General features: G+C 37.7%; 1 protein-coding gene across 3 annotated transcripts in view; it reads left to right on the top strand.

Annotated features, from left to right (window-relative positions):
* Positions 1-12,545, top strand: part of LOC109929541 (pituitary tumor-transforming gene 1 protein-interacting protein-like) — a 63,392-nt gene that overhangs the window by 23,478 nt on the left and 27,369 nt on the right. For 2 of the 3 annotated variants that reach the window (XM_020529209.2, XM_048613082.1), the window contains exon 6: positions 4,211-4,257. In XM_020529209.2, the coding sequence (XP_020384798.2) occupies positions 4,211-4,257 (47 nt within the window). Of the gene's footprint in view, positions 1-4,210; positions 4,258-6,595; positions 6,718-12,545 lie in introns of those variants that run through there. The other variant, XM_048613068.1, reaches the window with a different exon arrangement.

Consider the following 12,545-nt stretch of genomic DNA (forward strand, 5'->3'; position numbering starts at 1 on the left):
TATACCATGTCCACTGAATTCCATGCGAAGCCCAACACAAGCTGGAGGAACAACACCTCATTTTCCGCTTGGGGACCCTACAGCCCTCCGGACTCAATATTGAGTTCAATAATTTTAGGGCCATAACTCTCCCATGTCCCAGCCCCCTACCCCACACACCAGGCCTTGTTACCACATAGCCTGCCATTACACACCCCTTGTTGTTAGTCACTAACAGTCCCCATTAACAACTGTTCACCCTCCCAGCCTGATCAGTAGCAACTCCTTTGTCCAACTGTCTTTCTCTCTCTTTGGGCTCTATCCTATCATTTACTCCCTAACCCACCCACCTCCCTATTTTCTGCATTTAAACTGGCGTTTTCCCAGCCACCATCCATTCTGAAGAAGGGTCACCTGACCCGAAATGTTAACTCTGTTTTCTCCTTCACAGATGCTGCCAGACCTGCTGAGCTTTTCCAGCAGCTTTGTTTTTGTTCCATTTATTGCACTGTTACTAACTTTCTAAATACACAGTAACAGGTTTGTACTTTGGATCCTGCCAAAAGAATATTTTAAACATGGTGTCTCGTTTTCTCAGAAGAAAATTGTTGCAATAGAGCACAAGATAGAAGCAAAAGTAGAGCATCTGAGCTGTTGAACCTGTTCCACCATTCAGTACAATCTTGGATTTCGACTTCAGTTTCTCACTGCCTCCCCATTTCCCCTGATCTCTTGAGTTCTAATGTGGGAAAACAATGTATAGCTTTAAGTTTGATTTGAATTGTTATACCATGTCTGATTTCCTATTAGATTTGTTTGGAGATAGGCACTGAGATATCTGAAATTGTTTTTTTGTCATTTGTGGGATGTGGGCATCAATTGCTGGCCAGCATTCACTGCCCCTCCCTGATTGTCCTTGTGACAGTGTTGGGGTGGGTGCTTTCTTGAACAGCTGCAGTCCACCTGCTGTGGGTTGACCCCCAATGCCATTAAGGAGGGAATTCCAGGATTTTGACCCAGTGACAGTGAAGGAACAGCGATTATGTTTTCAAGTCAAGTTGGTGAGTGGCTTGGAGGGGAACTTGAAAGTGGTGGTGATCCCATATATCAGCTGTCCTTGTCCTTCCAGATGGAAGTGGTCGTGAATTTGGAAGGTGCTGTCTGTAGATCTTTGTTGACTTTCTGCAATGCATCTTGTAGATAGTACACAGTGCTACAATGGTGGTGGGAATTGTTGCTTGTGGATGTACTGCCAATCAAACAGGCTGCTTTGTCCTGGATGGTGTTAAACTTCGAGTGCTGTTGGAACTGCAGTCATCCAGGCAAGTGGGCAGCATTCCGTCATACTCCTGACTTGCCCCATATATTTTTAATGAGGATTTACATCCTTGGAGTAAAGCTTGAGGTGAAGACTTCAATGCATTGAAATGAGGATAAAATAGGAAAAAAGTGCCATTCCATAGTGCCAAGAGTCAATATCACAGAAAGATAACCACCCAGAATGTCGGGAAGTGTCTACAAGTTCAGTCAGAGCAAAAAGGTGCTTTTAATTTAGCCCTATCCAGAATGTCAGGGTTGGAAAAATAATCCTGTGTGGGTTAGAGGAAAACTCCAGAAACAAAACTGATGGAAGTATGGGAAAGCCATGCCTTTCCTCTAAAAGGGTTTAAGAGTCAACAAGAAGAAACCTCCAGAAACCAATTACAGCCAATGCCAACTGAACAAGGAAGTTGAAAGTGGGAACAGGATGATCCTTCATTCAGGTTCAGGTATCTGAAATGTTATTGTTGAAGGTAAAAGGATTATCTATTTCTGATGGATGTAATAAGATAATTTCAAATAGTTGTTGTATAGCGTGAAATGGTGTCTTCTTTTTTTTCTTGTCTCAAAACCTTAGATCTTTTATTTTGGCAGTGTTTTGTGAATATGTTCAGTGAAAAAATAGTGAAAATTAAACTTCTGGTCTATCAAGCCAGATTTCGCTTTAGCATCTGACTTGTCCAGTATTGCTGACAGCTGGGATTGTAAAATATCTAAGGTAGACAATTTGAGCAATTCACATCCCTTTGATTGGAAAAAATTCTTCTGATCGCAGTTCTAAATGATTGACCCCTTTATCCTGGACTGTGCCCTCCTATTCTAGATTTTCCAGCCGTGGAAACAACTGTTTAATGTTGATCCTGTAAAATCTGTTCAAAAACCTGTATGTTCCATTTAGATCATTTCTCATTGTTCTAAACTCCAGTACACTTCTGTCTAATTTACCCAGGCTCCCTCCATGGGATCAACATGCCCATCATGCATATCCATATAGTGAACCTTCAATATACTTTCTCCAATGGAGGAATGTGGACACCAAAACTACACACAGTGCTCCGAGTGTAAACTCTGCAAACCCTGTAAGATTACATTATTCCCCAAAAGAGCAGCAGAAACTTGTTTGCTGTAATTCCAGGCTAATGTTGTATTCCTTGTACAAGCCCTCCCGAGTCTATCACTGAAGCTTTAAAACATTTAAATAAAATTTCTGCTTGTTTATTCTTGTTACCTTATACCCCTCTGCATTATATTTCATCTGCCATTGTGTTACAGATTTTTTTAAAAACTAAACACTTCGTAATGATAACAAAAAATATACAGATTCCAGCATCTGCAGTAATTTGCTTTTCTTTGTAATAATTGTTTTTTGTCTTTACCTTCCCCTTTATCACATGTACATGTCTCCATCTTTGCTTTGCTTCCCTTACCATTATTTACATGTAATTTATATTTCCAGTTTGCTTTAATTCCTACTTTCCAGCCAGAGAGAATTTTTCCGTCTGTTTGGTTTTGCTGTTTGACTTACGCTTGGTCACCGCATTATTGTCAAGTAGTGAACAGTGTACGCAAAGTCATACGTGTTGAATTACAAAAGGCATTTCTTTGCCGTTCAGATCAAAATCAGGACCGTTTAAACTTCTGATTAGTTCTACCATGCCCTGTCTTGTTCTTCAAGTTGTCATATCTAATTCTATTATCCCATACATATGTTTGCCTCTGTATTTTAAAAGCTGCGTAATCCAAATGAATTCCTGTTAGGTGAGAAAAGGAGAGAGCTGAAAGGACTTTTTTTTATAAGATGCTGTTCATGCTTTTTTTGGGCTTGATTTTAAAATACTCCATTTTGTTAAATTGAAAATGTAAGTTGCTGCAGTAAGTCTAATTAAGAATATCTTCATCACAACTTTGTTATCTTCAAAAAGAAAACCGATTCGTTCATAAGGTCTTGTTCCACGTTTTAGATGATTGCCAGCTACTATCTAGAATATAAGGTTTACAGAGAGAAATTGATGGGTTGAGTGGGCAAAACATTGGCAAATGGAGTATGATGTGGGTAAACGTGAAGTTGTTTATTTTGGAAGGGAGGACAAAAGAGCAGTATTATTTAAATGGAGAAAGACTGCAGAAAGCTACAACACAAAGGAACTAAATACTGTGCAAGAAACACAAAACCAGCACACAGGTGCAGCAGGTAATCAGGAAGGTTAATGTAGTGTTGGCCCATACTTCAAGAGAGTTGGAATATAAGAGTAGGGAATTCTTACTGCAACTGTACAAGCTGCGGGTGAGACCACATCTGGAGTACTGTCAGCAGTTTTGATTCCCTTATTTAAGGAAATATATCATTTCATTGGAGGCAGTTCAGAAAAGGTTCACTAGGATGATTCCCAGTATGGAGGGATTTTAAGAGCAACAATTAAACAGATTGGGACTCTACTGATTGGAATTTAAAAGAATGAGACGTGCTGTAATTGAATCATATTGGATTCTTAAGGGGCTTGCCAGAGTAATGCTGAGAGGATGTTTTCCCCTTTTGGGAGAGTCTTAAGACCAGAGTGCATGAGTCAGAATTAAGGGGGACCAATTTAAGACCGAGCTGAGGAGGAATTACTGGTTTGAGCGTTGTAAGTCTTTGGAACTCCTTGCAACAGAAAACTGTGGGGACAGAATCCTTGTATTTAAGGCTGAGATAGATTGATTCCCCAACTGATCAAGAATCTAGGTTTATGGGGAAAGGACCAGAAAGTGGATGTGAGGAGTGTCCAATCAGCCATCATCCTACTGAATGGCAGAGCAGGCTCAAGGGGCCATATGGCCTACTGCTGTTCCTTTTTCCTGCGGTTTAATGTAACTTTCATTGAGGCTTTGATTTACTGGTTTGAAAATCTAATTTCTCTTTCTTTTTTCTCAGGGATGCTGATAAAAAAGCACGCTATGATGAAATTTGCAAGAAATATGGTACGTCAACATATCAAGTTGCATTATCAATTAGTGATGCATAAAATCTGTTGTACTGAATCATGGCATAGATGCAGCAGAAAAGGAGGCCATTCAGTTAGTATTGTATAAGTTGACCCCCAAAGGAGCAATTCATTTCGTGTTGCTCCCCTGACATTTTACCCATGGTCCCATAAATGTTTCGTTTTAAATAGTGATATGGTTCGTTCTTGAAAGCGATAATTGACGTTGTGTCCACTATACATTTGGGTTTTGAATCTAATGTATTAGATATTATAATTGTCATAGTTAATTCAGAGTTGTTTGACAGATTTCATTATTACAGATAAATTTAATTAGGATAGGGACAGCATGGTGGCACAATGGTTAGCATTGCTGCCTCTCAGTGTCAGGGACCTGGGTTTGTTTCCAGTCTTGAGTGACTCTGTGCAGTTTACATGTCTGTGTGGGTTTCCTCCCACAAAGATGTGCAGGTTAGGTGCATTGGCCATATTAAATTCCCTGTAGTGTCCAAGGATGTACAAGATAGATAGATTAGCCATAGTAAAAATCCCTTGCAGGGTTCGTGGGGATAGGGTAGTGGGCTGGATCTGAGTCGGATGCCCTTTGGAGGGTCGTTGCAGGCTCAATCGGCCAAATGGCCTCTTCCTGCACTGTAGAGATTCTATGATTCTATAAGATAGCAAGTTAAAGACAGTTGTTGGGTGTGGTTAGAAATAATGCCTGAACTAGTAGCAATTTCAATTGGTTCACACTTCCAAGAGCAGGTAAATCCGCCAGTTAAAATCATATGCACATCCATACATATCCCGTACCCCATGAATTGAAATCCATTTCTCCCAAACCAGGCTACAGCCATCCAATCACACTGTGTACCTACACTACATTGATTTCAGTGTTTCAAGAAGTCAGCTCACCAACACCACCTTGAGCATAATTAGAGTTGGACCATAAATACTGCTATAGACACCAATGTCTACATCCTGTGAACAAATATAAAACTAAATGATTTTAACAAAAAGTATACCATCTACCCTCATAACTATATTATTTCTTTTAATTACTACATTTCTTCTTATTGGCCCAAATTGAATGGCCCCCTGTGTAATGCTCTACTGTGATCAATTTGAAGGCAATATTAAACCAGCTAATATTATCTGAACAGAAAAGTTAGGTGAAGACAGTAAGGGTATAGACTACTTTCAATGTTTGTATAAGGCCTTTCTAATCCAGTATATAAACAAAAAGGAGAGAGTCACAATTGTATTTTGTAACAGGGAGCGAATCAAAGCAAGTAAGAGATGTGGGGAATGAGAAGGCCATAGTGACCGTAATTTAATGTGCCTAAACATGATAGAGAAGGACATAAAAAAGAGGCAAATCAGATTAATAGATTGGAGAAAAAGTGATTTTTGAGGAGCTGAGAATAAAACTTGAGATCATGGAAATGGGTAAATATATGGATAAACATTGATGTCAAATAATAGGAACCATTTAAAACAGTGTTCAAAAAATGCAGGAAAATGTGTTTTGCTAAAAGAAAGAATAACCTAAGCACCAGTTATACTCTATGACAAAGACATAGGGAGCAATTGCGAATTAGGAGAGAGGCATACCTCCGTTATACAGACATCAGGAGAGTGCATCATCTGAGAGCATATTAAGAAATTAGGAGATAAGTCAAAAAAACCCAATGCCAAGAGGAAATTAGATTTTCAATGAACATGAAGCAAAAAGTAAAACATTTCACAGGCACATCAATAAAAATGGGAACAGGATGATTAAAGGGCAGACAGGATAATATCAAAAATAACAATGGGTAGCCGAAACATTGAAAAGAAAACTATTTTGTTTCGATTTCTGCCAGAGTGATCTAACAAGTAGCTATGATAGTGAATGAGGGAAATTCATTAAAGTAAAGAGGAATATATTGAATAAACTAATTAAACTCAGTAAATTAGGTTTTATTCATTATGGTGGTAACAGAACTGAAATGAGATGTACTGAATTCCCTGGGCAAGTGATGAAGTATTTTAAAAGAATAAAGATTGCATTGTGGCTTTGGTCCATGCGGATCTATGAGAGTGGAAAGGTGGTAGTGTTTGTGGTCACCTGGCAGTCGGGGGATAGATTACTGTGGAGCTAATTTGTTACTTTGAAGATGAGAAAATCTTCGTATGTTTCTTTTAAGCAGTCTTCCTCTGGCTTCTAAATGCATTTTGTGACAAGATTAATTGTGTATATAGCAGCAATGCAAATTTATAATAACATGTTTCTCACTTGTGCTTATGATGTTTCTCACTTGTGCTTACTGGAAGCTTTGTTTTTCACATGCAAGGAACCATCCTCTGCCTGGTAAAAGAACAAGTCCAGTTATTGTGCCTCGTTTAAATTAAACAGAAGTGTGGAGAACAAAAGTTCACTGGTGAACTTTTCACAATAGGACCTTTACCAATCAGAATCAACTTGCCAACCAATCAGCACCTTTTGCTCATGCATATAAATTGTTGCTCCCTTTTGAAGTTTGGCATTCCTGCATCTGTCTTGATGACTGCAAGATCTAGCACTTAATAACATCTTTCTTTAATTAGCAAAATATTTCCCTTTATTTTATAGAAATAATACTTCCTTTCAGAATATTCAAATATTTCAATCTTTTTTCTTTATAGTGTATTTCTGTTTTATTTTGGTTGCACAATAATATCAAATATACTGGATGCATGCATAGCTTGTTAGTAAGTTTGGCTTGTTTAGGTGCTGCTTCTCCATTTCTTCAATCATTTGTTGCAGCAACATTGAAATTTTTACATACTATACCACAATCTTTTCCTCAACACAATTAGCTGATGCTAATGCACCTTTACAGTAATCTAGCATAAATGTACTTCTCAGCTCAGTTGATTAAGATTTTTTAAAATCAGATTTCACCAAACAAACCTGAAATGGTTTGAAATAATGCAACTGCAGATCAGCCATTCAGAAAGTATATGTTTGCATCATGCAAAATTAGAAAATCTGGCAAGGTGGCAGTACGGTGCATTAATGTTCTAAGCAGTAGGCTGTGGTTTACCATAAAGATAAAATGTTTAAAAGAATAAGTTCAAACCCTAATAGCACTGTTATGTATTGTGTGACTTGTTTCCTGTGATTCGCAAACTCTGTCTATCAGAAACCCACAATTTCGATATAGCCATCTTGCAGAGTTATTGAAAATTACAGACTTTCATAAATGCACTTACACATATTTGAACATTTAACATTTTATTCATTTGAAATACCTTTCCCTTTGCTCAGTTAAGAACATAAGAGCTTGGGAAAATACAGGCCATTTAGCCTCAAAATCCTGCACTGTCATTCAACAGATTATGGCTGATCTGTTTCAGTGGAACCATCCCTTAATGTTCTCAAATTTCTGAATTCCCTAGTAAATTCCAAAAATCTATTTCTGTCTTGAACTGCAAAGTTCACAACCATACTAAATGACCAACTATTTCTTCTGAGACGTTAGCCTTTAGTTATCGATTTCTTAGTTGGGGAAATGGTCTTACAGTATCTGTCCTGCCTTGCTGCTTAGAATTTTAACATTTCAATAAGATTAACTTCTATTCTTTTGAATAAGAGGATATATTGGTCTTGTCCTCGTCCTCATAAGACCGTCCTCTATCCAGGAATCAGTGCTTCATTGTATGCTCTGTGAAGCAAGTAAACCCTTTCTTCGGTAAGGGGACCAAAATTGTACATGGTAGACCAGGTATGGTGATTTTCCAGGTTTATACATAAGATAAAAAGCATGGCTAAAGGCCTTAAATCCATATTTTTCATCTGTCTGTATAAGGAAAGAAGATGCTGCCAAAGGGGTAGTGAAAGAGAAGGTAGTTGATATACTTGAAGGATTAAAAATAGAGGAGAGATGATGAAGCCGATTGTAATTAAAGTTGATAATTCACCTGGACTGGATCAGATGTATTTTTCTATATGGGCTAGAATTGCATTGACTATCACCACTTGCATGTTCCCCCTTGCATGCAGAGGTTGCGTCAAAGGATTAGAAAATTACAGATGTTGCATCCTTGTTCCAAAACTTATAGAGCAATAAACCCCGTAAATGCAGCTCAATCAATCTAACCTGTGTGGTGGGAAATATTTAGAAATGATAATCAGGAGAAAGTAAAGTTACATTGACAAATATGGATTAAAAAAGGAAAGCCAGTACAGATTTATTCAAGGCAACTGTGTTGACCTAAATTCATTGAGTTTTTGATGGGGTAAAAGACAAATGAGGGTAATTGATGTAGTGTACATGGACTTCCAAAGGCATTCGATCAAATGCCACATAACAAGATAATTAGCAGCATTCAAGTATGTGGAGAAGAGAGCAGTGATGTCATAAAAACGAAGCTGGCTGTGTGCTATAAAACTAAGGCTCTTTCATGTTAGAGGAAGGTATATAGAAGTGTTAGTCCTATTGATACAGCTTATCATGATGTATACTTAATGGCGTAGACTTGTCTGTTTAGGGTAGAGTTTAAAAATTTGAAAGCATTGTGAAGTGTGACAGATGGAATTTAATACAGAGAAGTGATAATTTTGGTCAGAAGAAAGAGGAGAACTAATTTTTAAAAAAAAAATGTATAAAAGGCAAGTTCAGAAGTACAGATGTAGATACACATATGCATGTATATTTGAAGGTGGCAAGACAGGTTGAGAAATTGTTAGCAAGGCATGTTGAATTCTGGACTTTATAAATACAACTGTATTGATAGATAAAATCAAGGAAGTTATAACAAACTATCATAAAGAACAGGTTCAGTCTCACCAGCATTAGATCAAATTCTGGATGCCAGACTCACTATGAAGGTATTAATGGTGATGCAGCAAAGGCTTATAAGAATAGTTCCAGGGATAAGCAAATTCAGTTGTATTGATAGATTGCAGAAGCTGAGGATGTTTTCCTTGGAGAAGGGAAGCTTGAGAGAAGATTTGAATCTGAGGAAGATGGAATCTGTACAAGCAGCATGAGTCACAACCCAGCAGTACCAATGTCATTGCAGGGATATTTGTCAGTACTGAGAGGTGGCTTTAAACTGCAGTGGCAGGAGGACAAGAATCGAAGTAGTGAGATGAGAGTGAGGGGAAATGGAGATGAAAATGAAATAATAGAAGAGAAGAAAGCAAAAGTATAAAGCAGAGGAATTGAGGGAAAAAAACAAATGGTACTGTAGTACAACAAAAGTGGAAAAAGCTCAATAATACAAGTCTGAAGATAGTATATTCGAACACATGGACCATTCACAATAAGTTTGACAAATCAACAGTGCAAATCGATACAATATGACTGTGATTAAGGAGGCATCGCTGCAGGAGACCAAGGCTGGGAACTGAACATATTAGGATGTTTAGTATTGGGAAGGACATACATAAAGGGTAAGGGAGGTGAGGTGGCATTGATAGTGAAAGTTGAAGTCAATGCAATCATAAGAAATAATCTGTGCACGAAGTCTAGTGTGGGTGGAGCAAATAAGCAGTAAGGAGTGGAAAATATCAGTGGGAGTTGTCTATTTGTATCCAACCAGGAGTATTAAGTTAGGAAATGGCAATACTCCGGAAATTAGAGATGCATGTGACAATGGTGTTATAATAATCTTGGGTGATTGTAATCTACATGTAAATCGGACATACTACATTAGCAATAATATTGTGGTGGATGAATTTCTGAAGTGTGTGCAAAATTGTTTCTTTTAAATCAATACATTGAAGAGCTAACGAAGGAACATGATATCCTAGCTTTGGTTTTATGCAATGCGATGGGATTAATCAACAGCTTTGCTGAGAGAGGACCTTTAGGAAAATGTGGCTACAATATGATAGAGTTCTTGAAAGGGTTTGAAAGTGAAGTAAGCCAATCCTAAACCTCAGCAAATGAAACAGTAAAGATATGAGATGTAAATCGGCTATTTTAGAAGGACAGTTTCACTAAAAGGCATGACAATGGATAGAAAATGGATAATATTAAAGGTCAAATATGTGCATTGCAACAGTTATGCATTATTTTCGGGTTCAAGAACACTGCATGGTTAACAAACAAAAATAATGATAGTTTTCATTCCTAAGAGGGGTCATTTAAAGTTGCCAGAAAAAAAAAAGTAGCAAACCTGAGAACCAGGAGAAATTTAGATGAGAGCAAAGGAGGAAGAAGGTGCTATAAAAGGAGAGTACTGAAGTATGAGTGAAGCTTGCAAAAGACATAAGAGTGGACTGTAAGAGTTCTTATAATATGTAAAGAAAGAAAAAATTAGTGCAGATGAATGTAGCCCCCTTTATAGTCTGACATGGGGAATGGATAATGGAGAACCGGAAAGTGGCAGAGCAATTAAATAACTATGTAATTGTTTTCACAGAAGATGCAAATAATTTCCCAGAAATCCTGGGCAAGCAAGATTCTGTTGGAAAGAAAGTATTGAAAGGAATTAGTATTGCTTAAAAAAAACTGAAAAATCAGTGGGACTGAAAGCTGATTAGTTCCTGGGTCCTGATATCTATATCTAGAGGTATGAAAGAAGGTGCGTTGGAAGAAGTGATTTGGTTGCCATTTTCTGACATTTTGGGTGGCAAATGTAACCTCATTATTTTAAAAAAGAGGAGGAAGGAAGAAAACTGGGGATTTAAGTCTGGTTAGCCTAACATCAGCAGTAAGGAAATGCTCGCAGCTGTATATTGGTAATCAGCCTGTTCCGACATGTTATGACCCAGCTGTGGAATAGGTGAGACTTGAATGCAGGCCTCCAGGCCCAGAGGTATAGACATAACCACTGTACAACAAGGAGCCCAATAATGCTGGTGTCTATTTTAATGGATGTGATAACAAGGTACTTGGTGAATACCAATTGGATTACACAACCAGCATGGATTTGTGAAAGGGAAATAATTATTAACAAGCCTGTGGGATTTTGTCTTTCAGGATGTAACTAGTAGAATAGATGAGGGAAAACAAGTGAATATGGTGTATTTGGATTTTCAGAAAGTTTTTGATAAAGTCCCACATTAGATGTTGTGCAAAAATCAGAGCATGTGGGATTGCGGTAATATGCTGATATGATTTGAAAACTGGTTGGCAGACAGGGAACAGTAGGAATAACTGAGGCTTCAGGGAGATTTAGTCAAGTTGTGAGTGAGCAAATGTGTGTCCACTTTGGTATTTGGATATCCTCGTGCACTAGTCACTGAAAGCAAGTAGGCAGGTGCAGCAAACAATTAAGAAGGATAATAGTATGTTGACCTTCATTATAGGAGGGTTTGAGTATGGAAGCAAAGAGATCTTATTGCATCTGTATAGGTCCATGGTGAGAGCACACCTGAGATAGTCTGTTTCTTTCTCTCTATGACAAACAAAGATGACCAAAACTGCACAAAGACTCACTGGACTGATTCCTGAGCTGGCAGGTTTGTTGTATTAGAGATTGGGCCTGAATTCACTGGAGATTATCAGCACGAGATTTTTCATTGAAATATAAAATTCTGATAGGGTTGGATATATTGGATGTAGAGATGATATTTCTCCTGACCAGGTGTGCCATAACAAAGGTTGTGGTCTCAGGATATGCAGTAGGTAATTTCTGACTGAGATGATGAGAAATTTCTTCATTCAGGTTGTGAACCTGTAGAATTCTGTACCATAGAAGGTTGTGGAAGTCAACTGACTTAGTATATTTAAGAAAGAAATGGAGGATAATGTTGACGAGGGCTATGGGATGAAAAGTGGGGAGTATGTTATTCAAATAGATTTCGGCTGTGATCATGTGCACTAACAGTGAGTCCATTTGCCTTTTATCCTGCTTTCTGTTTCTTGATAGAGGTATTCAGGATCTTGGGTTCTGGACATAATAGATGCAGAGAAATCATTCCCATTGACAAAAGGGTTGAGAACCAAAGGGCACCGATTTAAAGTAATTATTCTAGTTGAGGAATGAAAGATGCTTGGAGAGTTCTGCTAAAATGGAAAATGTTGATGAATTTACTTCAAACTGGCTTACATTATACAGTGCAGATGTTTTAGATGATCTATCCACTTATTACTCGTAAATCACAGCTTTACTGCAGGAGGAGTAAAATTGCAATTTTATTCCAACTTGATTACCAAACATTAATTTTGATATAAAAATACATGTTATAAATTATGGAAAATAATTGTGTATTTTTATGACCTGCTGCATACATGACAGCTAGTGTTTAAGGATCTGAAGTTTTAATGGTTTGTCAAGTATTCCATTATAGCTTTTATAAATTTGAGG

Source organism: Rhincodon typus, chromosome 2 (assembly GCF_021869965.1).
Source record: "Rhincodon typus isolate 14 chromosome 2, sRhiTyp1.1, whole genome shotgun sequence".
In the NCBI taxonomy this organism is placed as follows: domain Eukaryota; kingdom Metazoa; phylum Chordata; class Chondrichthyes; order Orectolobiformes; family Rhincodontidae; genus Rhincodon; species Rhincodon typus.